The 27,242-nt window shown below is 38.8% G+C and overlaps 1 protein-coding gene across 7 annotated transcripts in view; it reads right to left on the bottom strand.

Annotated features, from left to right (window-relative positions):
• The window catches only part of PLCB1 (phospholipase C beta 1), a 662,592-nt gene that overhangs the window by 230,713 nt on the left and 404,637 nt on the right, over positions 1 to 27,242 (bottom strand). For all 7 annotated transcript variants that reach the window (XM_064475872.1, XM_031434233.2, XM_031434231.2 and 4 more), the window contains exon 4: positions 16,252 to 16,389. In XM_064475872.1, coding sequence (XP_064331942.1) covers positions 16,252 to 16,389 — 138 coding nt within the window. The remainder of the gene's footprint in view (positions 1 to 16,251; positions 16,390 to 27,242) is intronic.

The following is a 27,242-nucleotide window of genomic DNA, read 5'->3' as shown; positions in this document are numbered from 1 at the left end:
AGGGTGAGAATCCAAACAGGGGGAACTCAGGAAGCTGTCACAGTCCAGGTGAGCAATATGGGAGCCTTGGACCCTATAGAATGTTGGAGGACGACTTGGGAGAGACAGCCCAGAACAGCTGTGAGTGAAGCAAACTTGAAGCACACACGTTTTTAAAAAAAAAAAAAAAAAAAAAAAAAAGCTTCGGGATAACATTTTAATAGCTTTAAAATAAATTTTACTTACTGGCACTGATTTTTAAACTATGTTGCTAGTGTAATCTTTTCTAGACTAGGGGCAAACTTCAGGCTTTTCCAGAACAATGGCAACTTTATACCTTAGCAAAAGTATTTATAACTGGGGGCAATGTACCATTTTGTATGTTTACTGGGGGCCAATTTCACACCAGAAATAGGTACAGTGAAAGCATTAGGAAGAGCTGCCCTTCTAGGTTGAAAGCTAACACAGCTAGTACATCTAGTCCAACAGAAATAGAATGTGAGCTACACATACAATAAAATTTCTAGTAGCCACATCAAAAAAAGTAGAAATAAACAGGTGAAACTAATTTAATAATCTATTTGATTTACCCCAAGATTTCAAAAATGTTATTATTAATCATGTAGTCAGCATAAACATCACGGAGCTATTTTATATTCTCTTTATGTGCTTAATCTTTGGAATGGAGTGTGGATTCTGCACTTACAGCCCATCTTAATTTGCTCTGGTAACCTTTCAAGTGCTCAGCAGTCTCGTGTTGTTGGTATGTGTGGCTGCAGCACTGGTCAGTGTAGGTCTTCTAGATCCCTCGCTCTTTCTATGGGTCCTTGATAAAGCCAGCTGATGGGCAGGATCATCACCACCATCACGGCACAATTAATTCATTCAGAAAGTAAAGCATAATCAATTTCATCACAGTCTCAGAATGTGAGCATCTAAATTTCCAAGTGTGGAGTTCTTAGAATCCACTGACTTCCTCCAGCCTTCTGAAACATGAGAAAGATCTGACCCAGGCTGAATCAAAGATTCAGGGACTAAAGCAGTGACCAAGGGAACTTGAGAAGTAACCCAGCTCTTGGTTGGGTACTGGTCCTGGTCTTTATTACACTGAGCTAAAACAGTATGTATCTTACTTTGGGTTCCCCAGAAGCAGACCCTGATACAAGGATTTATGAGAAATGAGTTTATTACAAAGTGCTCCCTGGCAACCTTATAGGGAGGTGAGCAGGTCTGGGATGAGGAGAAGGCAGAATGCTGAGATACCGAGTAAACTCCTGAAGATGGTAATTTTGGCTTAATCCCTCCTTGTGCAGACCATTCCTCAAGGTTGAGTTTTCTGATGAGCAGCAGGGGAGCTGGAGTGTGGCAATCCCTGTGCCTGTAAGTCCTGGTCAGAGGCTGCTGGAGGGGATGGAAATCCCCCCGCACTTCCTGCTCCCCTTGACAGCAGGCAGAGGGGGTGCCAGCATCCAGACGGAAGAGCCAGCAAAGAGACATGGGTGCCGGCTGTTGGAAGTGAAAGCCCACAGAGAGGTTGTGTGTGAAAACGGCGAAAGGACTGGAGGAGCGATGGGCAGAGCACTGCTAGCGTCAAAACCAGCAGGACAACAAATGTCAGGACTGTAGGGTACCAGAAGTCGCTTCCTTGTGTAAATAGGGGACGTGCAACCAGAACGCCGGAGAAATTGGTTCACGTAGGCTTTAGAGCAGGGCTTCTCAAACTCTCAGGTGAATACCAGTCACTGGAGGTCTTGGTGAAATGCAGATACTGGTGAAGATCCTGAGTAGGGGCCGGGGGAAAGGGAGGTAAACAGAAAATCTGCATCCTGAGTGAGGTGCACGCGGGATCATGCTGTGAGTTGCCAGGGGACTTACAGGACTGACAGAGCTTGATCGAAATGGAGGACTTTAAGCTCCACACCAGATCTTCTGACTCAGAATCTGATTTTTTTTTTCCCCCAAGAAACCTTTATAGATTTCATGCATGTTAAAGTTGAAGCATTCTGCTGGGCCAGGAGCAGCACTCTGAGTAGCAAGCTGCTCCGGGACCTGGTTTAGGAAGCATTATTCTAATCTTGGACTACTTGCTTCCCAAGCAAATAAAGAAATTATTTTGGTTATTTGTTTTAGAATAAGCAAAAAGCCCTTACAGCTATATTAAGAACAACGTGGCTCAGAGATGTGACCAGAGCAGCTTCAAGCAGACTTGACTCATCATGAGAGGATAACATATGCTTTGCATCCCACACTGGCAGTGTTCTCACAAATCCAGTGCTGGGTCCTAGTCAGCATGGCTTTGGAAGGACAGCTTCTTCTTTAATCTGGAGGATTTGTTTTTCTACTTTCAGAGGCAAAGTTCTGATGATTGCCACTAAGCTTGGTTCAGCCCCAGCTTTTTAAATCCTGAAGCTTCTTAAGTGACATTTTCTGCCTTAGGATCAGTCTTTTCTCGTGAAAGGGACAACGGAGACCCGAACGAGAGATAGTGAATCTAAAGATCAGCTTCTGTGGAATTTCATCTGGAGCATAGGTGACCATGTTTGTACCTTCCATCTGCAAGATGGTTTCTGCAATTCCCTCATCCCATTCTGGTGCAGTGACTGAGGTACCAGTCTTCACACCATCAGAGATGCTAGGTTTTCCTACCATGTCCCAAAGGTGATGCACTTTTATTTCCAAAGCTTTTTAAATTCTCTCATTTCTGGCACAGGATTCATGTGTCTGCTTAATACTACTAACAATTGTTCTACAATTTTAAGTTAGTTTTGTATTATTTGAGTATTTCCTATGTACTGAGCCAAAACCTTAATTAATTCTTACAGTAATTCTCTAGGAGGCAGGTACTGTTATGAGCCTCATTTGACTGATGAGGATTCAAAGTGTCAAAGCACTTATAAAGCTTATTTATATCCTTAGAGCTAATAAAAGTCACAATTTGTGATTAGATCATTGGTTTCTTGGTTTCTGTCATTTTGCCCTAGAAAATCTTAGGGTGGCAAATACATGCAATCAACAAGGTAAAAAAAAAAAAAGATAAATACACCTACTTAATTATCTGTGTTTAAAACACTGATTTAGCACTTACTACCGGCTAGGCATCATGCTAAGCATTTTGCAAATCATTAACTCGTTTAACCCTCACAACCACCCTGTGAGATGTATTGTTATTACCACTTCATTTTTACAAATGAGAGGGCTGAGGCAGAGAGGCATTTAATAACTAGCATACGGTCCCACAGCTAGTGAGGGGCACCCCTGAGATCTGAACGCAGGAAATTTGCCTCTAGAATCTGAACACCTTGCCATTCATTCCATGACCATGATGAAACAAAGAGTGAAGTGTACGAAGTAAAGGCCTTCACTATGCTATGAGGGTGATGCTAGAGGAGAAATAAGATGGAGAGAGGGGTGAGGTCTGTCACCAAACTCAGGTCGAAGGTCTGGGAATTTTGATAGTGGTAAGTCACAGATTCAACTCAAACTTGCTTGAATGAATGTAAAGAGACAGATTCAATCACAACCTTTGGATCTAGTTGCGGATGTTTAACAACTGTGCCTAGTTCTGAGAACAGAGAGAAACTTCCCCGATTGGTAATTCACACCTTCTAATTTTTTAACCAACTTGGGGCTTCAAGGGGCACACAGACAAAGACAGAGTCCTCCGGAAGAAATCTCATTCTTGCAGATATTTCTGTTTCCCATGGTTCCGATGCCTGTTACCTCTAATATGTTAATGGCTGTATATTATCTTTCCTTTTTTCAGCACTACATATCCCTGTAAATACACCTGAAAATACAGAGAATGGTGTAACCAACACATATCCAAGTTTAAAGAATGTTATCATTTTGCCATTTTGCTTTAGTGCTTTTTCTTTTAACATATACTTAAGACGTTGCATGCAGACTCCTTCTCCACTGTGCATCTCCCTAATTCCATTCTACTCACTTCCCCTAGGAGCAACTCTATTTTGAATCTTTTTTTTTTTTAATATCAAAACCATATATATTTTCATAATGTATTCTGAGGAGAATCATCTTGATCAGGGTTCAGCAAACTGAGGGCTAAATCCAGCCTGATACCTGTTTTTGTCAATAAAGTTTTATTGCAACACAGGAGTGCTTGTTCATTTATGTATTGTCTGTGGCTGTTTTCATCCTGGTGGTGGAGTTGAGTAGTTGCAACAGTGAAAACCCCAAAAGGCAAAGTATTTACTACCTGGCCCTTTACAGAAAAACGTTTGCTGATCCCTGGGATGGACCCCTATACATTTATTTAAATTATTACATACATCTATCCTTTGGCCAAAGGCTATTTGCAACTAATCTATGCCTTTAAAATGTGTTCTTGATTCTCCTGTACATCTAGGTCATTAATTTTAACTACTAAATGATTCCACTGTAGGAATGTATAATTAAGCCATTCTTTTGTTGATGGACATACATGGTTTTTTTCCTTCAAGAATGTTTATTTGCACAATCCTACTTCTCGTTGCCTCAAGCCACATCCAGGACATTCTCTAGGGTGGAAATCATGATGAATTCTCAGCATCCGTGCATCTTCATTAATACCAGAGGCCGCCGCCTACTCACCGAAGTGGTAAGGACACTCTACATGTAATTGGCAGCATTGGAAAGCTGGTATTCTCCTCCATTTTCAAAAACACTTGCTGTTATCAGCCTTTCAGAAAACGTCTGCAAATCTGATGGTTATAATGTGGTACCTTGGAGTGGTCTTAACTGGAATCACTGATTTACCAGCCCTGTTGAGCCTTGTTTTATATATGTTAGGGCTCTTCCACTTTTTTTTTTCTGTAAATTTCCTGTTCACACTCTCAACCCATTTTTCTTTGAGGGTATTTGCACTCATCGTCTTTCAAAAGGGGAGGGTTTTGCTTGCTTGTTTGAGATTTGATCTCAAACACAGGCCAGTGGTCAGTATCAGTCCTATAGATAGAATCAAAGTGACAAATAGAGGCCGTGTCTTGTAAGTGCCACCCATGATCGTGGCATGCCAGGCACCCAGGCCACGGCTGTGGCCTGATACCAAGCGGCCAGAGTCACAGAGAAAAGACAAGAGTGTGAACTCTGTTCTCAGTAACATGTATTTGTTTAGTGAGCTCTTTGGGGAAACCAAAATATTCTAAAAGGAATATTGAATCTCTCTCTCTCTATATGTGTGTGTGTGTGTATATATATATTATATATATATATATATATATATAATTAAAATCTATAATTATATAAACAATTATGAGTCAGTGGTTACCCTAGTGAAGTAAAAGGAGTGACAAATGATAATGATCTAAAGGCAGGTATTTCCAAAGTCCCTGATTAGGAAGCCATAATTTATTGTGTTTAATGAATTTTTAAAAGGTTCCTGGAATAAATAATTTAAAACAGGATATTTTAATATTTGTGAGATATATGGAGGTCCTAACAATTTTCATTAGCTTTCTATTAATTTTTAATTTATTGGCAACCCCCCCACTGCTGTCATCGATACGGGTGTCATTCCCATAACCTCTGCTCAGCAGCGGATGCAGGTGGGGATTTGAGTAAGAAGGCACCTGTGAGGCTCACTCAGGGTTTTCATTGCCTGGCTGAGCACACTTCTCCCACTTGCTGGCAGGCGGCAGAGTTCATCTTGCAGCGTATTTGTCTTAACAGTACAGTGAAGAATCTTTTCATGGTGAAAGATGGTATATGAGCTGCAAAGATTTTCATTAAAAGCGGAAAGGATTGTCTGAGAAGAAACTGCATTTATGATATTATATAGAGATTTTAGAATTTTGGTCAAATTTCTGGTACAGTTCCTCCACTTTAGGTGGCAGTGAAGATCTTATATTTTATATTCAGAATGCTCATCTCATACTCAAAGACAAATGGTTTTATCAAATATAAGATAGTTACCAAAACAAAACAAAAATCGGGAAGCATATTACAACCCAACATTATCACGATTGGGACACTAGAAAATCACGTTACTCAACTGATGTAATAGCAAGGAAAGGTGGATAATTATTTTCAAACCACGTGAGTCAAATATCTTTAGGCTACAGTCAACAAAAGCACAGCCTAGGAAATAGGAGATTGTACCAAGGACATTGGGTATTTTCTGTAATTGAAGGAAAAATTGGACAAACTGCAGCAAAATAATGTATTTATAGCATAAGGTCATCGGGAACCTGGAGCATGAGTGGCAGGAAGACTTTGTTGCATTTTCACTGCTCTCCCTTCCTGATGGCATTTTTCCCCCCAAATGTCCAGCTTCTTCTCCTTGGCCACCACATGCAACAAGAGTTGTCACATAGGCGCCTCCTACCACCAAAGAGAGTCTGACTGATTTCCTCATTTCCAGTATGAAAAATCCTGGGAAAGGTCTCTGATTGGTCTACCACTAGAACCATCTCTTTGGGTAAGAACCTAGCAGCGTCCACGCACACCAGATCACTGGAACTGGGGGATAAGCAGCGAGCAGAGGGATGGAAATGTGTACAAAACACTACATATAACCATTCGTAGGAGTGCTGGGGAAAAGCAGATGGAAGAAAAGGATGTGCATCATTCTGCAGCTGGTTTAGAATCCCATAGTTCTGTGTCCATTCTTTCTATATACTGGGGAATAATCCACGCTTGTTGACTTGAGTTGACTGCATAAATGAATGAATAAATGAATGTGTAAATGAAAGAGAATTACATCCATGCTTTATCATTTATGCTTTGTGAAATTAATTTTTATGTCTTCTTCATTGTTGTAAGTATTCAATCACCATGCTTTGCTACAGGGTTTCGCATAATAGCTTTACACATTCCCTATTGTAATTTGACCTGTGCTGGAATAGGTTACAGGAACTCAGAGTACTGTGTGTAGCATGGGACTGGGGGGCTTTCCAATGAATACAGTACAGAAACTTTAGAATTAGGGCTTAGGGCATTTACATCAGCTTCACAGACATGCTTGATGATTTGTTTTATATTTTGGGTTGTATTCTGAACCCTTGTTGCCCAATTTATCTTTCCCCAAAGAAGTGAAGCACTGATCTACTAAATGGTACCTTGATGGTCTCAGAAAAAGTTCACATGCTTGAAAGTACAGTGTAGAAGACGCAGGAATGCAAGGATCCACATTTTGAGAAGTAACAGAAGTCCTCTGCTAATACCTCTTGACATTGCCCTGCCCAGTGGGAAGAGTTTAATGTGGTGAAATCAAGTTGAAATGAACATTAAGAGAATTCTTCAAAGGACCAAAGATAAACTCCCACCCCTGCATAAGAGCAACATTCTTGGCACAGCGAGGAAGAAAAAAAAGATGTTTGCTTTGGCTAAGTTTTCATGATGAGAGGTTTTAGCTCTGTCATTGTCTCAGATGCATTCTGAACATCAGCTGAGACACTCCTCTCATCCAGCTAGTTTCCAGAGTCACTGCTCATTTGTACAACTGAGAAAATGGTGATCAAGTGCCCTTCTGCGAAACCCCCAAAGCTTCGCTTCTATGGGTTTCATGTCATTCCACCATATTCTTTCAATGGTTCTTTCCAAAACCCTTGTGTCACTCAAAAAATTTACTTTTGAGATATAGTTGATTTACAATACTATGTTAGTTTCATATGTACAACATAGTGATTCAAAATTTGTATGGATTATACTGTTTATAGTTATTATAAAATATTGGCTATATTCCCTGTGCTGTACAATATATCCTTGTAGCTTGGTTTATACATGATAGTTTCTGCCTTTTAATCTCCTACCCTCCTCGCTTCCCTGTTTCCACTGGTAGCCACTAGTTTATTCTCTGTATTGGTGAGTCTGTTTCTTCTTTGTTATAGTCACTAGTTTGTTGTATTTTTTAGATTCCACATATAAGTGATAATGTACAGTATTTATCTTTCTCTGCCTGACTTATTCCACTAAGTATAATACCTTCCAGGTCCATCTATGTTGTTGCAAATGGCAAAATTTCATTCCTTTTTTACGGCTGAGTAGTATTCCATTATATACATGTACATTATACATATACACATCTTCTCTATCCATCTGTCTGTTGATGGACATTTAGGTTGTTTCCATAACTTGGCTATTATAAATAATGCTGATATGAACATTGGAGTGCATGTATCTTTTTAAATTAGTGTTTTCATTTTCTTCCAATACATACCCAGGAATGGAAATGATGGAGCACACAGTAGGTCTATTTTTAGTTTTTTGAGGACCTTCCATACCATTTTCCACAGTGGCTGCACCAACTTACATTCCCATCAACAGTCTTCTTTTATGAAAACACTTGCCATTATGTCTTCTAAGCCTAGTCTTATCAATGCTACTTGTTACTTTGGTTGAATCTGCCAAAGTGCTATGTACTACAGAGAGCGGATGTATATAAGCAGGGTTTGTAACCATAATTGACACCACTGCTTATTTTTTTAAAAGTAATTCTATCTGAAGAGAGCAAATGAAAAAAAGATTAAAAAAAATCCCAGTTAATTTCTTTAGTAAGATATATGTCAAGCTGAAAAAAGAGAAGCAATCACAATTTCTTGGGAGCTGAGTGGTGCTGCTTATTCGTTAAATGGAATCTGTTTGACAAAATTAGAACTGCATTTCTTGAAACTGATTACTAACTACGTACAGGTACTTGCTCATTTATAACTTATTACATGGAATTCTGCTAAAATATAATTTTCTCATTTGGATATCAATTTGTTTTAAATAACAATAATTATCCACTTCCCCACATTTATTTTAATATTTTTTGCAAGCTAGATTCTTCTTTTTGAATAAAAGGGGGTATTTGGCCCTTGGCAAGTGACTCTACTCTGTTAGTCCTTCCTCTACTATGAGAACTATTCTCTGTCCTTGGTTCTGTTTGCCTCACCTCTGGCCAATCCTTGCTGCCTATAGAGGCTATGGGAGAATGAATCTTGAACACAATTTGTGCTTGTCTTTGAATGTAAAATTACCATACTGGTATCATTTCATTTAATGCTTCTGATTGACTCATATTGTTGATATTTTTGATATTTTACTTAGAAATATACTTCATTGGGTTTTAGAACTCTACCCTGCCACTCTCTAGCCATGTGCGTGCCTTTCTACTCACTGTTAAGTGCTACCTAATATCCTTTTCCTCCTTCTCTCCTAACTGAAACCTCACATTATTCAGGCCAGCAAATATAATATCTGAAAAACCTGTATTTTCTGGCTTCCCCAATAGCTAGGGTGGCAACGTGACACATGGTGAGTCACATGTTAGCTGAAGTCCGCTTAGGGGTTCTGGGAAAGCGTGGTTTCTTAATGGAGGAGTTCTTGTCTTTTTGCTGTTGGGAACACAAATGCAATGGCTGGAGCAGCAGAGGCATCTTGATCTATGAGGAAAAGGCCATGAGAATCATAGGGTCTAGGCCTTCTTATCCTTGAGCCACTGCATCAGTGCCAGAAGCCACCTATCTTCAGGCTTCCTGCTGCATTAGGATTAAAAAAAAAAAAATGCAAAACCAAACAAAATGCAAACAAATTAAAAAATCCTCCACTTATTTAAGCTACTGTTTAGTTTGGTTTTCATTATTCAACACCAAACATCTTGGACCAGTTTTTTTTTTTTTTTAACCTGTAAAATACTCATTTGCCATCTAAAATGGAGGTACTAATAGGACTTACTTCATAGGACTGTGGTGAGAATTAAGTGAGATAGTTAGTTCATGTTAACATTTAGACCAGTGGAGCCACAACGAATGATTAGTAAGTGGTAGATATCTCAAAATTTATTATTTATCAAAGAAAAACATACTGACCTAGTTTTTCAAAAACTGTCCAGAGGGGTTATATCAAAAGCCAAGGAATACATATGATACTTTTAACTTAGGTCTGCTTCTTGACAATTATTTTCAGCAATTCTTTTCTTAAATTTCTTGGGGTTATTTTCATATTTCTAAACAATATATGTGTACTATTGTTTCTTGATTGACTAATGTTAGAATTTAACTACAAAAAAAAAAGTACACAAAGGAAATGAGATAAACTTGACATTTTTTGTGGAATATCTGTTAGAATTTGAAAATCCTTATCTCAAAGTATATGTCTCAGAATAAAAAGAAATATAAGGACCTTATGTCTCTTGAGGTGAGTTTTAAAGATCCATATTATTGATTAGGAGGAATGTCTAAGAAAAGTCTCTAAGTTTTTCATGAATCAAGTTCTATATCAGGAATGGCCAGAGGTGGCTGCACAAGACCATTCACTAATCCCTTCTTCTCTTTTTTATTTCATTTTGTAGACAATAATTTCTTTTTCTTAAAAAAAAAAAAAAAACCCTCTCTGTGGCACCTTCTCTTATTTCTTCCTCTGAAAGATCTCAACTATTTGGCCAATCGAAGGGATTTTTCATTTTCACCAGAAAGCGTGTGGTAACTGACAGGGAGAGGAGGATGATGGGTGACAGTGGGAACAAGGTTGGTTCAGGAACGGTTAAGACGATGAAAACCAGTGTCGTTAGTGCCACCTCTGTTCTCCTACTGAGAATCCTGGCAAACTGAGGGGAGAGGTCTGTGCTGGGAAGAAGGTATCTGGAGCAACTCACGCAGGGGCTTCAATGCCTTCAACTCAAACACGAGGAGATTAGAGCACATGACGTTAACACCTCCATGGCTCTACAATTTTCCATGATCTATCAATTGCTTTTAAAGACTCATAAGCTTCTTTTTCCCATTCTTGCTCCTTCCCTTCCCCTCTCTCTCCCTCTTCCCTTTCTTTCATCCTTCCCCAAACACACATTTATTGAGCACCTCCTACTAGCTAAGCACTAAGATAGATGTTGGGAACATAAGTGACTAAGTTATATTTTCTGATCTTAAGCAGCTCACAAATCCAGGGTCGGGTGTCAGACCCACTGACAGATAAATAATAGTGTGAGAAATGCAATAGAAAACATGCATAGCGTTCATCAAAGAACAGGAAGGAACGATCAGTTATTCATGGAAATCATGGGACAGAAGAGGAGATGGATGAGTTGTATGTAAGCTGAGTCCCTAAGGAGGCTTGGAAATTCTCCTGGTGGACAGAATGGAGAAGGGACACCTGGGAAAACATGCAACTCTGAAGGCACTAAAATGACAATTATAAACGCAGAAATAATCACAGGTGGTAAGGAACTGCTGAAGCAGAATGGGGCCAGGGTCCGAGTAGTGAAGCTATGCTTATTTTAGTCACTGATGAATCCCTTGTACTTCGAACATACTAGAACTCAATGACTATTTGCTCACTAAGTGAATGATGGAATGAAATAGACAGGAAGCTTGATTGTGTGGGTTGTGGGTAATATGCACTGGAAAGGATTTTAAGAATGATCAGGTTTGAGGGGTTTTTTAGGATCATCCCTATGCAGATAGACACAGAGTTAGAGAGCAAAGAGAGGCCTCCAGGAAAGGAGGTAGAAGTGGTTACAGATGAGACCCGTCAAGAACTTGAACAAGACAGGAGGGGGAAGCGGAACAAAGAAGGAGACGTGAAAGCCAGTAAGGAAATTCAGAGAGCTTGCGAATTATTAGGTTGGTGGGCAAACAACCGGTGGGGATGAAGTTAAGATGAACTTCCAGGAAATCCCAGCTCACACTCTCAAAGTGAGTGAACTAGATCCTCTATGACATTCATAGCTGCAGAGGTGACAGAGATCCCCTAAAAATTCTAAAATAGCCACTCAAGGCTGATGTTCTGTTTATAGAACATATTTCTGGAGCACTCATTTATTCTGTGACAGCTGTTTTAAAATCAAAATAATTTAACATACAGAGATCCTATATTCATCATTTTTTGTATGTATGAATTAACATTTAGAAAATTAACTGGCTCAGCCAACTTGGGAAATTGGCAGTGTCCATCAAGGCTGGCCATAGCAAGATCTATGACCAGCAATTCCGTATCTCACAGGAAGGCATAGCTTTATAAAGCAACACTATTTGTAACAGTGCAAAACTGAAAACTGCCTGAATGCCCATCATCTGTAGAATAAATAAATTATAGTATACTATTTAGCAAAGAGAATGAACAAAGTACAATCACATGCAAAATACAGAAGGACCTTACAGATATAAACGCTGAGTAATAGAAGTCAGACCAAAAAGAAAACATATTCTACAGTTTCATTGACAGATGTTTTTAAAACAAGTAAAACTAATCTGTAAAGTTGGAGGTTAAAATAGGGTGGGTGTGTTAGGAGTCATTGCCACCAGCATACATGTATGTTGTTGTCTCTCTCACTATAAAAACTATCTCTTGGTCTCAGGTCCCCCTTCCAGCATCCTTCCCATTTCTCTGCTGCCCTTCCCATCAAAACTTCCCACAAGACTAATCTCTCTTGGCTTCTTAATTTGTCTCTGTGGGTATTCATTCCCCAGAGCCCACTCCAGTAGGCTTTTGACCCTGCTACTCCACTGAAGTTGCTCTAATCATAGTCACCAATGACCTCTGTACTGTTAAGTCCAATGGTTAATTCTTGGCCTTCATCTTACCTAAACCATGACCAGCATTTGACCCTGTTGAAGACTCTCTTCTTCCTGAAACACATTCTTCATCTGGCTTCCAAACGCACACAATTGCCTCATGGCCATCTCCCCGGCTACGCCTCCTCAGCCTGCTTCTTTGATTGTTTCTTATCTCCTCAATCTCTCCATGTTGGAGTGTCAGTGACTCAGGACATCTATCTACAGATACCTCCTGGCTGATCTCATCCTGCCTCATTCAGTACTATCTATAACCTGATGACTTCCAAATTGATGCATTATATTTGGCATTCAACTCCAGGCTCAAAGATCTAACTGCCTACTCAACGTATCTACTTAGGGATCTAATGATAATCTCAAACTAAACATAATCAGAGCTGAGCCCTCGCTATCTACCATCAAATGTGCTCTCCTTTCAATTCCCCATGTAAAGTGAGTGGTGTTTCCATCCTTCCTATCTCTTGGGCCAAAACTCCAACATCATCCTGGATTCTTCTCTTTCTCTCACATGCGACATACAACTGCAATTGTTTATGTTCTTGATTCTTCCACTAAGCAGATTTAGATTCGGGATTGATACCGATATCAATGTTCAGATCCCTTCTTATCTCTTGCGCAGCCTGATCTTGGTCCAAGTCACTAGCAACTCACTCAAAACACTGCTGTTCAGTTTTCCTGACTGATCTCCCTGCTTGCATTATTGCCTCTCCTCTTTCAGTCCATTATTGACTAAAGAGTGAAGTCAGATCATGTCTATCATCTGCTTAAAATCCTCCAATGGCTTCTATCTCCCTCAAAATAAAAGCCTGAGTCCTTCAAAAGCCTCCACCACAATACAAGACATTAACGTCTGTTGCCTTTGTGAGTTTCCTTTGCTGATACCTCCGACTTAGCCAGGAGTTACATAGCGGTGGGTGGAGGACTGCTCAGAATTCATGGTGAGAGAGTAAAGGGAAGAGTGATGATATTCGCCTCCTCCGTGCAGCTCCGAGGAGGGGCCAGAGCATCCCAGAGAGGGGGACTGAAGTCCAGGAGTTCCAGGGGTAGCAAACGTGGATGTGTTAATTGGTCCCCGGGGGCTAGGAGAAGCAGGGAGAAGTGTGAGACTCAGAGGGGCAAACATGAAACAAACCACCTAGGTTCCAGATCTACTAAAGGGAGGTGTCCCTTGAGGGAGCAGGGGAAGCTAATCCTGAGGACACAGAGGGCTGCCATCTCACGCTGCACAACAAAAAGTGAGACTGTTGTTTAATTACAAACGATACCACTTTTTTAAGTCTCACCACAGAGGGAAAAACTGAAAGACATAGTTTCTTCCCCAATCCTTCTTTTCAAGGAGTCACTTATCTTAAAGAATAAATAAAAAATTCAATCACAAGTGATTGATGTAAGAAAGAAAGCACGTGAATCTCGAATAATATATTTAGGAAAGTTTAAGTCCTGGTTCTGATAAAAAAAAATTTTAAGTGACTCAAGAGATTTCTCAGAAGTCTATTATATTGTTGCAATTGAATAACTTCCTTCAGATTTTTGCCTTCCTGAGCACTCCTTAAATAAATAATCCCCTCCCCACCACCCTCACCCACCTCCTTCCGCTTTATCCTGCCACACAGATCTGCATCAGACCCACAATACGTTTAATTCATAATCGTGATTTATCTGTTTATTTCCTCCAGAATGCTGTGTCCCTGACACTGGAATTGTGGCTGGCGCAGAGAAGGCATCTGACAAATATGTGCTGAATGAATGAATCAGCCAGAATCCCTTTGTAAACAACTTCTCCTGGAGACATTTGACTTTCAGAGAAGCTCAGGTTCCTGCCGGGTGTTCTAACTGATGAGAGAAACTGTCTCCGTTGGGGCTGGCACTACACGAGGTACTGTGTACCTTGGCTCTGGAGACTAAATAGGAGGTGTGATGTTATGAGACAATACTGACAATTAGAAGGGTGGAAATTGAGTTTTCAGAGTACATGGTGTTTGCATATCTTAACCTCCTGGATGAGCAATTTCAGTGGGGGAAAAAAACACCCTATGAAATATCACAGTCAGGGAAGGCAGAGCATATGCTGTAGCTTTATGAATTATACCAGGCAAGTAGCTGCTGGAAAAATGTCTACAGATGCACTTCTGATGGGGAATACTACAGGGCTCAGTAATCAAAATCCCGAAAGAAAATTAATGAGCAGAAGTCCTCAGAGAGGAGGAAATTAAATATGTTTTAAACATCACTGCACAAAGGTTTAATGTATGCAGACTGGTTTGTAATATAAAATCTATATTTGCTGACAGTAAAAGCCTCCCTGAAAGTCACTGTCATTTAGTGAATGTAATTGAGAGTTAATGAATATCATGAATTGGTCATTTTTTTAAACTGAATGTGACTGCATTTGGGGAGTGGCATTTCAAAAATATTTGAGACATACTTAGTATTTGTTTATCTATGTTCATCTATCCATCCAATTATCTATGCCTATACTGAGAATGAAGTGTATATACTCAACAGATTACCAGCAGGTACCAGCATAAGACTGATGGTAAGACCAGTATAATGTTTCACTGAACCTTAGTCTCTCCAAGCATAAAGTCTACCATCGAAGTAAATGGGTAACTTGGTTCTTAAAGAGAGAAGATAGATTGGGTTTGTAACACAGTCTCGAAGGGCAGTTTTTAAAGGCCACAGAGTGTTCAAACTGGTTGGCATGTTATTCACTCAATTATAACAATGAAGTTGATGTTATGCAATTGTTGGACATCAGCCATGATCACTAATGAATAAGAGGTCAGGTCAATACAGTTGGTGCAGCTCAGGAAACTGTCAGAGCACCAAGGGTTAAAAAATGATGGATCATAATGCTCAGATAATAAACACGGGCCCACCATGACCCCATAGTTATGCTCATGATGTAAGAAGCAGTCTAAGGGCTCAGATATGCTATGCAGACTTCAAAGTTTTCTTAGATTCATATTCTTAACGCTTGAAAGAGATTATATGAAGGGTGAGGATCATCCTTAGTAGCTTATAAACTACAAACATGGAAAAAAAAAGCTTTTCCTTCAACACGTTCATTTCAGTGCCCTTTCAATGGCAGTTGGGTATTTTTAGAGCAAGCATCAAACTTGAGACCAAGTTTCCCAAAAGTTAATAGCTTCTTGTTTGATCTACCTGGCCTGTATTCTAGTTACTTCTGGATGCATCTGAAAGGCCCACTATTTTAGTAGATTAGCAACTCCTTAATGGAGAGGCTGTGTCTAATTCATAGTCCGTGGCTGAAACAAACAGCATTTATTATTCTTTCAATATTTTATTTAAATTTTTAATTTGCCATTCGTTCTCATATGAACTGAGCAGCTACTACGTGCATAATCACGGGCTGAGGCCTGCACCTGGTAAAAGAAGTTGAATAGGTGATGAAAATGTCTGCTCTCTAGGAAAGGGATGGAAAGAAGATGGGCTGGAAGCGGCACGAGTTAAGGCCAAGAGAGAAAGAGTCCGGGTCAGATGTGTAGGCGAAATGGAATGTGGTTTTATCTGTATTTTCTTTTGCAAAGAAATTATATCAAATGCCTTCTTTCTAATGAAAAATCTCCACAATTCTACATAGAGGCCATTATTTGGAAGTGTTTGAATTACACTTCTGTTTGGCAGCAGAATTATTTTTAGATGGAATTTTAACACAAGTTCAATATGACAACAACTCAAAGTCTTTCACCGGCATCCGTTCAATATTGTATGGATTCAGATCAGGGGGACAAGTTTCAGAAGTTCCAATCCACCATACCTTGGCCACCTCTTCTTGGAAAGCCACGAGATTCAAATGGGAGATGTTAACTAAGTCAGGTCCGTACACCACGGTTATCATGCGATGTTCCAGGCGCCCGATGTTCCCCACATCCAAAAGTTCCCGTAACTTGGGGTCCTGGATAATAACAAACGTTGAAAAAAGTTAGTCTTAACGAGAGATTCCAACATGGTAACCTAATTTCAAAAGAATTAGAGCTAGAATGCCTTCAAAACAAAGTTGCGTTTTTTTCTTACCAGAAATTGGTATGAGAAGTCCCTCAACCCAAAATGGCCCAGAAAAGAGAAATAACTTGCCCAAAGGTTGTGGAGAGATTATTTCTGGATCAAGATTTGTGATCTTACAATTTTATGCTAAGTGAAATAAGTCAGAAAGAGAAAGCCAAATATTGCATGGTATCATTTATATGTCGAATCTAAAAAAACTGAACTCGTAACAGAGATCAGAGTGGTGGTTACCAGGGACTGGGGGATTGGAAGGTGAGGGAAATGGGGAGATGTTGGACAAAAGGTACAAACCTCCAGATACAAGATAAGTTCTGTGGGTGTGATGTACAGCATGGTGATTATAGTTAATAATATTGTATTATATACTTGAAAAATGCCAAGGGAGTAGATCTTAAATGTTCTCACCACAAAAGAGAAATGAAAATGATGTGATGTGATGGGGTGTTGGCTAACACCATGGTGGTAATCATTTTGCAGCAGAGAAGTGTAACAAATCAGCATGCTGTACACCTACACTTACACAACGTCACATGTCAATTTTATCTCAATAAAGCTGGAAAGAAAAGACTTGTGGTCCTCAGTCAGGAGCTCTTTCTGTCATACTGCCATTCAGTAACATATTTTTGTGCACCACAATTCTCCCTTTATTTCTTCCAATCATCCTATGAATCCCATATTGAAATGCAGAATCTCATCCCTCACAGACACATTAAGATGAAGAGGGTGGTCCTAGAAGAATCAAAACACAACGATGCCAGCTAGGGCTGGGGCAGAAATGTAGCTGAGGGTCACAGCATGGACCGTCTCCAACACTCAGTACTGATGGGAAGAGGGGTTGTTAGAGCAAAATGGTGGCCCTGCCATGAATAGGTTACTTCAATTCTATCCTCAAAAAGTACTGGGATTTGGACATAGAAAAAAATCTGCAGTTTTTTCAGGGTAAATTGTATTCTTTGGGACATAGTAAGGAAGGATCCCTTGGCGATACGGTCCTGCTGGGAAAAGGAGGTTTCCAAGCCTTCTGAATTCAAAGTAAAATCTACCATAGGGCTCAGTTGGTTTGTTTGAATTAATTTTCCTCTCATAAGACAGGCCTTGAAGAAAATGAGAGGTTCATGTGGAAAATTAGCAGCAAATCAATCACTTAGCAAGTCTGCAGCCAGCTTCAGAGCAAGGAATAAACTTGCATTCTTATTTATTTAGTTAAATTTTGGGCCAACAGGGCTTAATGACTTAGGCTGGTTATTCTGATTTCCATTCTGAGGTTTTTATAGGCAACATCCTTACAAAGAAAGAGCAAACTTGAATAAACCCAAAAAGAAAACCAACAAAATCTTTCCAGCTGAGTTGGGGTTTGATTTGGTGACATTAATTCTCTCTGTAGTTAATAAAACTTTCCCCTCTGTTTGGCTGTGTGAAAGAGGAACGTTTTCAGGGAAGTTAAGAGCAGAGAAAATTCCATTTCAAAGCTGCACCCAATGTCACTGAAACCTCACCTCCGCTAACAAGCTAAGAACTTATCAAGAAATCAGACCCCCTGGAAAGATCAAATAAATGCTCCCACAGAAACATCAATCTGCATGACCTAGAAAAGGAGAGATATACAGTTTAAAAAAATTGAATAAACAATAATAGCAAAAAAGGGAAATCTTTAGCATTCTAGCATTCATGAAAGATTAAAGCAGAATATTCAAGAATGGACTCTTTGTGAAGGCTAATTAAAGAATGGTATCAACTGTTCTATGAAACAATTAACTGTGTCACAGGTTTTGAACTCCCTTGAGGCAAGGTTCAAAGAGAAAATACATTTGATCAGTACTTAAAATTTTTTTTTTTTTGTATACTCGGAAGAGAAAAATAATCCTCAGAAACCACTTGAAAGCTGTAATGATAAATTCCAAGTTTCGAATCTGTGATTACAGTGCTCATCAGTATCGTTCCTCCTACACCACGTAATGGGACGACGTTTGGGAATGAATGGCCTCTGTACTTCGCTCCCTTTCTTTCCTTCCAGTGAGAGTCACACAACTCGCCCTCTGGCTTTTTTTCTCCCTCAGGTATTGTCTGTTCAGTCTATATCACTTTACCGCCTCATTCACGTGTCCATTAAAAACACGTTTGCCCATTTATCAAGTAGTGGATGATTAAAGAGTGTCACCTATCAGAACTGCAGGGACAAAGTGTGAGGATCAGGGATTCACTTGAGTTGTCCTTGAAATACGGGAACTCAAGGCAAGTAGAGAGCACCCAGGGAAGGTGCCCAGAACAGAAAACCATTCTGGAAAAGGGCTACTGGGATTCTGGGGTGAGAAAGATCATCAACTCTTTGTGACATCTCTGTAAAAGTTTCCTACTGATGGTTGTTTATATATATTTAAAAACTGTTGGTTTTTATGTAATTAGAAATTTGTAGTAAAGTATTTAGTGATGTCTGGTCTTGGAAGCATAGAGCAGGCAGACAAAATAATGAGGATGTGTGAATCTGAGGGGAAGGTATTTGAAGATTCATTATTTATGTCTCTCTATACTTGAGATAGTTAACAATTACATAATAAATAATAAATAAGATTATTGAGCATAAGCTAGAGGAGCAAAACATTAAATTTTTTTTTCCAAGAGAAACCACAGTATTTTTAAATTATGTAGCTCTGATAGTAAACAGAGAAGTCATTTAAAGTATATAGAAAGTAACCTCCTTACAAAGATGCATTCTTGGTGATGGATCATGCTAATTTTTAAACTATATTTTACTTTTTCCCCCCATCATTAATCATTTTATTTCTCTTTAAAATGATACCTTTTCTTCATCTATTTCATTTTTATCAACACCAAACTTGGTGATGTTAGAACCCTCTCCCTGAAGACATGACTTCACTTTTCTTTTCACCTGGACCCCAAGTTGTCTCATTTGAACACAACATCTCCAGCTGATGTGGTGGCTTCAGAACTCATTCTTCATTACTGAGCATCTGATATGTGAAGGGTGGGCTCAAAAAAGATATCTGTCCTTTCAAGTACCGCAAGTTGCCCTCAGCTGTTTTCAGCAGAGGAGACCCTCAGAGAACAGGTTGGGGGCGGGGGGGGGTGGAATTATCTGGAAGGATAAAAACAAAGGCACCATATGTTTGGAGAAGTTTATAGATGGAAAGGACTTAAAATAAATAGATGTGTCAAAAAATGGTTGTTTCTAGGGGGCTGTTTCTCAGGTCTGGGGATATAAGTAACTATATTTCAAAAAATGAACAAAATCAAAATAGTAACAGTGACAACAACAAAAAAACCCCTACAATTTACATAAAAATCACTCCCTCCCCAAAACCTGTTCTACTAAGGAATTTTATGCCTGTTTCTCATTGAATGAACTTTCTGACCAGTTTTCAGAGAAGGGTTTTCTTACTTAAATTACTACCGGACTCAAACACAATTCTTGGTCCCTGAAAGGATTATAAATTCTTTGAAATTGTTACAGAGAAAACAAGCTGTCTTCACAACTCTGAAAACATGTTCAATTTCTCTGTTGCAGAATACTAAAGAATATAGCTGGGAAAAAAAAAAAAAAGAGGTCAAGCGAACTTGGAATTTCATATTTTCACTCAGCTGTTGCTCAGGCCTGTTCCCTCCGGAGAATACCCCAGTGTCTCTCCAGTTGGAATTCAGCCGATCAGATCAGCTAAGAATCCTGGCAGTTGTAATTTAAGTCCACTTTTAAAGGTAAGTCCTTGATCATCTCTGTCCCCACAAGAGTTACAAAATAGAGACTGTCTGACTAAATAAGCCCATTCTTCTCTCAAGCATCAAGACTCCTGATTAAATTACTTCAGGTCTGTTGCAAAGAAAGTCAAGTTGCTCAAGTTAATGGTTCCCATTTCCAGGTAATGGACAACTGAAGAAAGTCAGGACTGCTCTACACCCGAGACACGTGGACTCCATCACACCAGACCTTACTATCATTACGCCGTATCATTCAACATATTAGAAATTAACCAAAGAGATAAAACACAAGCTAAAGGTTGATTTTTTAAAAGAGTTAAATCCCAGTCGCGCTCTTCATTTCCTAGTATCTTTCAAAGGAACGTTATTTTATTTGTTGGTCAGATATCCGCAAAAGAAAAAAAAACTCTTTTCAAGACCTTCAGATTTCATTTGAACAACAGAAACATTTTTGGTGCACAAAATATACCTTACTCAGTTTCCATCCCCATAATCCTTACTGGATTTTAGGCTTACTGAACAATTTGCATATTAGGTTAATTTTATCCCCAGCACTTAGGGCAACGTTTTCAACCTGAATTACAGTTATATGGATGTAACTTTAATCTGTCAGTCATACAAAGAACCAAGTATATCAAAGACTTTCTATTAACACTCGGTACAACAGTCGGAAATGACAGAGGCAGATTCCTTGTTAGACTTAAGTGACATTAGTAGGTTTAAGCTTCGCAGGGATAAAGCTGTCTTTTCTTTGAAGGCAGAGCAAGTTCTTTTCATCCTTGATTTAAATTTTGTTATGAAGGAAAGGTAGAAACTTATGCTCAGGACGGTTTTCCATCAAGGTCTTGAATTTAACATTTATCTTTCAAAAAAAAAAAAAAAGAACAAATTCCCTTGGAATCAATACTTGTATTCTCACAGTTCTCATTTTAAAGGTTTCTCTCTCTTTTTTATGAATGTGAGAAGGAATGCCATTCTCTTCCTCAGGATGTACCAGTAGCTTGGGCACCCACCCTACACAGCGAGCAAGCCTTTGTAGGTAAACCACTATCCACTCACTTGGACTCCGACTTTGAAATATAGTACTGTGAACGTTCTCCTACACGGAGGGGAAGACTTGGAAGATACTGCTTATCCATCTTTTCCTGTAAGTGGTAGATGGAGGTGGCTTGAATATTTTTCAGCTGTTTCTTTAGATGGAGGGAATAAAGGGAGAACAGACTGACTATGGTAAAAAAAAAAAGTGACTACGAGCAAATACTAGAATGATAAAGAGAAGCATTATGGTAACAAGATTCTTTATATTTGTACAGAGTAGTGACAAAGTTGCAGATGGAGCCTCCAGTCCATGCACAGGGAGCCTCAGTGCACAAGTGAAGAAATCTATTGATGCAGAAGAAAACATTTAGTTGGTCTGGCTGTGCATCTCCATCCAAAATAGAGTGGCTTAAAGATGCCAGACGTGAGTTTATCGAGCTAAAAACTAACATACTGTTCAAATCTAAAAGAAAAACAAATAGTTTAGAAGAAATGGAACAGCAACCATCATGCAAAGTATTCTGCTTGACCACAGGCATATCTATGCAGCTAAAAATGTGTTTATCCTGGGGAATGGTCACAGAGGACAGAGAAATAAATTCAAGAAAAATATCTTTAAATAGCATTCTAGTGATTAATTTAAAATTTAACAGCTTGAGGTTTTCCTCCTTTCAATGAAAAAACTCAGGGTATGATTTAATGTCGTTTCTAAGCTAGAATGAAAAGAAAGAGGAAGAAGGTGCTGGCAGCATTCAGGCAGCTGACACTCAGAAGTAGCAGGAAAGGGGATTCAAATACAGTGCCCAGATTCTGGGGAACAAGTAAATCCTGGATGGTAGAGGTGACGAAGAGAACACTTGTCAGAGCCGGACACATGCTGTCATTTCAAGAAGCTGCATTATCTGAGCTAGGTTCCTGGGTCACAGTATATACACATGCTCAGCTAACAGGTTGCTTGACTTGATGCTCCAGAAACGGACCTGAGTCGACCATCTGGGGGCAGGTACATTAGTTTGGAGGCGATCATAGGAAGTATAATGACAGAGTAAGACCAGGAGGAAAGAAAGTCAATATATAGCATATTTATAGTATATAGGATATGGAACAGTTTACCACTTTGGGTAACTGAAGCTTAATCCAACCAGAGCCATCCTAAGAGAGTGTGAAAAACACCCCCTACCCCCACCAAGGATCCTGGAAGCTGGATTACTGATCTCTCAACTCTCATGTAGCATTGGTGGCGAATCTCCCCTGGGATGCCAACTCCCTTGTGTTACGGCCAGAAAACATTCTCAGGACTAGGGGGGAACTCTGCGGGTGGGCCAGTGCAATATGAGTGCCCGGCAAATGTCTCTTACACTGTTGAAGGAGTGGCTGTTAGACATAAGAGAATTTTGTCCTGATATTGATTAATCTTTAAGTATTCTATGAGATCTACGTTGGAAGGAATTTCATCAGGGCAAGTAGATTTAGATTCCTAACTGTTCAGTTCTCTATAAAAATAATAAATATAGGGACAATAAGTTCTTAGTAACTATGCATCAAGCACCATCCTAGCTGCTCTATATTTTTCCCTCCATTCAATCTGCAAACTAACATTGAAAGCTATGTTTTCCCCCCACAGTTTGCAAATGAGAACTCTAAGGTTTGGGGGAGGTAAGGTAATTTGCCCGGTTTTATAAAATGGGGGAAGGAAGATTTGACTCCAAGGAAAGCTAACTGTAAAGTCTAAGCCCTTCCCATATCACATTGTGTTAAAAGCACAGCCAATCTGATGGGGTTTATATAAAAATAGTGCACGTAGTTCAAATGGCAGAATAATCTTAAATAAATCAGCATCCATTCAACTCCTCTGCCTTAGTGATAGTTTAGGCAGTTCCTTAAAATACAGAATAATCTATGTGGAATTAGAATAGGAAAGAAATGTGGTCCAGTGGCACCACTTTTCTTGCTAGGAAAGCAGGGAAGCTAAACGGTCAAGTTCAATCATCCTTACTGAAAGTCAAAGTGCATGAAAGATGTAGCGTTTTTTTAAAAAAAAAAAAATCAGTGGGAATACTTCTCATCTAGTCAGTATTTGTCAAACCTAAAAATGCTAAAGTATAACCAGGTTGTCACTGATGTTTCAAACTATCCCATTCTCCCCTTAGCCGTCTCTGACACACGCAGCCACGTAACTGCCAGCCCAAGCCGTATGCATTGCCATTTCCACTCCAGTGCATAAAAAGCCACATGCCCCGAGGGGCAGTGCTGTGTGCAAAGCAGGCAGTTAGCCCTCATGTTCCTTCCTGTTTAAAACCCCCACAGATAGGGTGACGGTAATCACCTCCCCTTCAACTTTTAAGGGGGTTGGTGATGATTCTAGGTAAGTTTCAATGTAGCTGTGCCCAAGTTTTAGAATAATGACGCCGGTCTTTTCAAAGAATGAAAATAACATTTATTAAGTTCTCTCTGGTCCGTGAGCCCTTAATTGGTGAGTTGTTTGTTTGTTTTTCTTTCTTTCTTTCTTCCTTCCTTCCTTCCTTCTTCTTTTCTTTCTTCCTTCCTTCCTTCTTCTTTTCTTTCTTCCTTCCTTCCTTCCTTTTTTTTCTTTCTTTTCTTTTCTTTTCTTTTCTTTTCTTTTCTTTTCTTTTCTTTTCTTTTCTTTTCTTTTCTTTTCTTTTCTTTCTCTCTTCCTTCCTTTCTTTCTATTTTACTATTTTGTTGTGGGATCTGCCTCCTTATATGGTACTTGATACAGTTAGATGACACTAAAGGGGCTTCTAAAATCTCAGAACATAAGTTAAAATCAAGCAGATAAAACAAGGAGACCCAACAATTTCCTCATAATAACAAACAGTGCTCCCTTGACAGTTTCTGGAAAAAATCCATGTTTAGCATAGATGCTAAGGACTTTTGACACTTGGAGGGAGACAGTAGAAATTTTATCTTGTCTGTCTGACGTGGAGGTTTGGATGTGCCAATTAAAAGCAATGTAACCTCGTGAATTTTCTTAACCCTTCTATGATTCAGTTTCTTTGTTACAGGAATAAATGAATAATTATGTTAAGTGCTCAGGGCAGCACAGAACAAGCTGTGAGTCCTTGAAAAATAAATCAATAGCTTGAAAGTGAAAGACAATATGGGGGCATCTATGAATTACTTAATCGCTTATGGTCACCGGAACATTTTACTATATGTATATATATATTTACTTACTTTGTGACTTATCAAGCAAGACATATTTGTATTTACATTATATACATTTATGGTTTGTGTCTATTTGGCTGATTATATTCTAAACACACGTATTTTACTTCTATATTTTCCTTAATTTGGTCTTCCATGGGGAGTATAATTTAAAGCGTGCTAAAAGACAAATCATTTCTAGAACCTTCATGTTTCTGGTTCCTGTGTTTAATAGCTTTGAAAATTAGGCAACCTGTTTTCTCTGAGCTTCAGCTTAGTTTTCACTCAAAAGAAATGATGATATATCTGATCCCCTTAAAGCATTTGCGTGATCAAAATTAAACCTGCAAACTGTACAGTGTCGCATATAAAGAAAGAATTCACATATTTTTGTGGTGACTGACATAATCATTTTAACTATGACATGAAAAACAGCAGTGAAAAAAATTGTTAGCTGTTTATCTTTTTCTTCTTAGAATTATCAAGGGCTGTAGAAGTTTAAAGGAGAGAAATTTTCCTGTCAATTTGTTGTAAGTAACTGTGAAAGCATTTGAAGGAAATTGATACTTTTTCTAGAAGTGTCTAAATATAGATGTGAATGTGTGTTTACCAAAGGCTCTAAAAGTATTTCAAGATGAAATATTATTTGATTTTCAGATTTATCTCCTTATTTTCATCTCTTTTTTCCCATTACTCTAGATAAATGAGTTCACTATATTTCATAATGAATAAAGATTAATAATATATTATTCCTTCGGAAACACAGGGATATAAAGCTCTTTACAATTCAAAGACTGGAGGAGGTCTGATGTCTACTTTTATGAGCAATAATTAATAACATCTAAATAAGCCCTGTCTAAAATATGCCTTTTTATGCATGTGCTTCTCTTTGAAAGTAAGGAAATGTCTTCTAAAATTCTTTATTCTCCATCCATCAAAATAATCCAACATTATACATGAAGACCAAAGCGTCATCTCTAAGACCTCAGCTGTCAATGAGAAAACAAATATCTTGAGAGTTATACAAATGTGTCTAGGCAGTAAGATTAAGCAGATGCATAATGTTGCCATGCCATGCCAGTACCATCAAGATTGTTAGGACAATTCTAAACAGGAATGAAAGCAGAATTCAATGAGTGTGAAGCTCTCAAAATTTTACAAAATCTGTACAAAAACAAAACAAAACAAAACAAAACCAAATAAGTATTCCCAGGACATTATTAGCCATTTCTTTGCATCTTACTTGTCAACCTGCACTAATCAATTTTTAAATAATGTATTTTAACTTTGTTCTCATATATCACTTACCCCTTTTTTACCTTTTCTCCTCTTTCCCACTTCTGTTAGTCATCTTTTCTCTCCCCTACCAAAGTTTTCCTTAGGGGATTTTGTAAATCTTTTGGAACCTGGCAAATTAGATGTTTTTACATCATCCTAATAAGACAGTATTTAGCACATGAACTATTTTAGGATGAATTGTAATGTCACTGAGTTTCATATCAAGGGAACTCAAATCATCCTGCTGTCAAGGATTAACTCAAAATTATTCTACTTCTTGAGTTCTCTACTTAATTCACTTAAATATTAGGTCTATGATTCATTCATAGCAAACACTGTCCTGGGCACTCAAGAAATAGAGCAATACACAAAGTGGGATTAAGAGGATACATATATTTTCCTTTTTTCTTTCTTTAATTATTTCCACTCCATACCTTTTCGTGAGGTGTACTTTAGAAGTTACTGGACGATTGGTTCAGTGTTTCATTTCAATCTAGTGATATCCTAACGTTGCTGGATAATTTCAACAATTTCAACAACAGAAAGATGGATCGCATTGAACCATGAACAGCTGCCTCTCATAATATGCTGGTTCATGTTCAAAGCTTGGAAAGTGAGAAACAAAGCAAAATCCCCAAACCCAAGCAAACAAACAACAGAACAAAAACCCCCACAGCCCTGAATTGTAGCACTGATTGCTTTGGATGCTGTAAATACTCCCACCGTAGCCAATTTCAAGCTACTCGAATACATCACAGAATTCAGAAGTGGAAAGAGACAGAAGCACATGGTTATGTAGTATTTCACTCTACAGATACAAGAGCTATATAAATATAAATAGTCTCAAGATCATAGGTAATCCTAAACTATAACAAAATAGTTAGAAAGTGATGAGCTTTGAGTATTTATTACCTTTGTTGTACATATAATTTACTGAGTTGCAAATTCGTATTATTTAATTTATAACAATGGTTGTGTTTAACAACCAATAACTTATTTACCAAAAATTTAACAGCTGGCTGTCATGAACTGGTACCAGCTGGTTCCAGCACATCACTGGCTGTGTCCAGAGGTGGGCTGTAGAAGTTAAGAGAGACAGCTATGCTTCTGGGGAATAGGGAAAAGTGTCAGTTTGAGCAGAACCGTCCTTAATCTCTCTAGGCATCAATTGTCCATTTTAGCTCCTTTCTGGTTTTCTTCTTCCTGGCTAGGGATTGTTTTCACAATTGCTTGATCATCACACAGATCTCTCTCCTCAGGCCTTATCTGAGATGTGTAAGTGGACCCCACTCTGGGTACCCACCTAAATTGATCCTATTGGATAGATCCCAGCTTCCTGGGCTCTATACATACAGGGCTGGGTCCTGGACGATCACCTTCAAATACAACCATAGTCCAACTCAAAGGGAAATGTAATAAGAGCATTTTACTCCAAAGTGTTAATGGTTTTCTCCTCATTAGAGAGTCTGGTTGTCTAGAGACCCACTGACCTATTGACCGATGCCCCAAAGGCTCCTTTTGAAAGAACGTTTAGAGTTTCCCTACTGT

Source organism: Camelus dromedarius, chromosome 18, assembly GCF_036321535.1.
Source record: "Camelus dromedarius isolate mCamDro1 chromosome 18, mCamDro1.pat, whole genome shotgun sequence".
Classification (NCBI taxonomy): domain Eukaryota; kingdom Metazoa; phylum Chordata; class Mammalia; order Artiodactyla; family Camelidae; genus Camelus; species Camelus dromedarius.
Note: the sequence above shows the minus strand (reverse complement) of the source record. Positions and strands in the feature narration are given on the sequence as shown.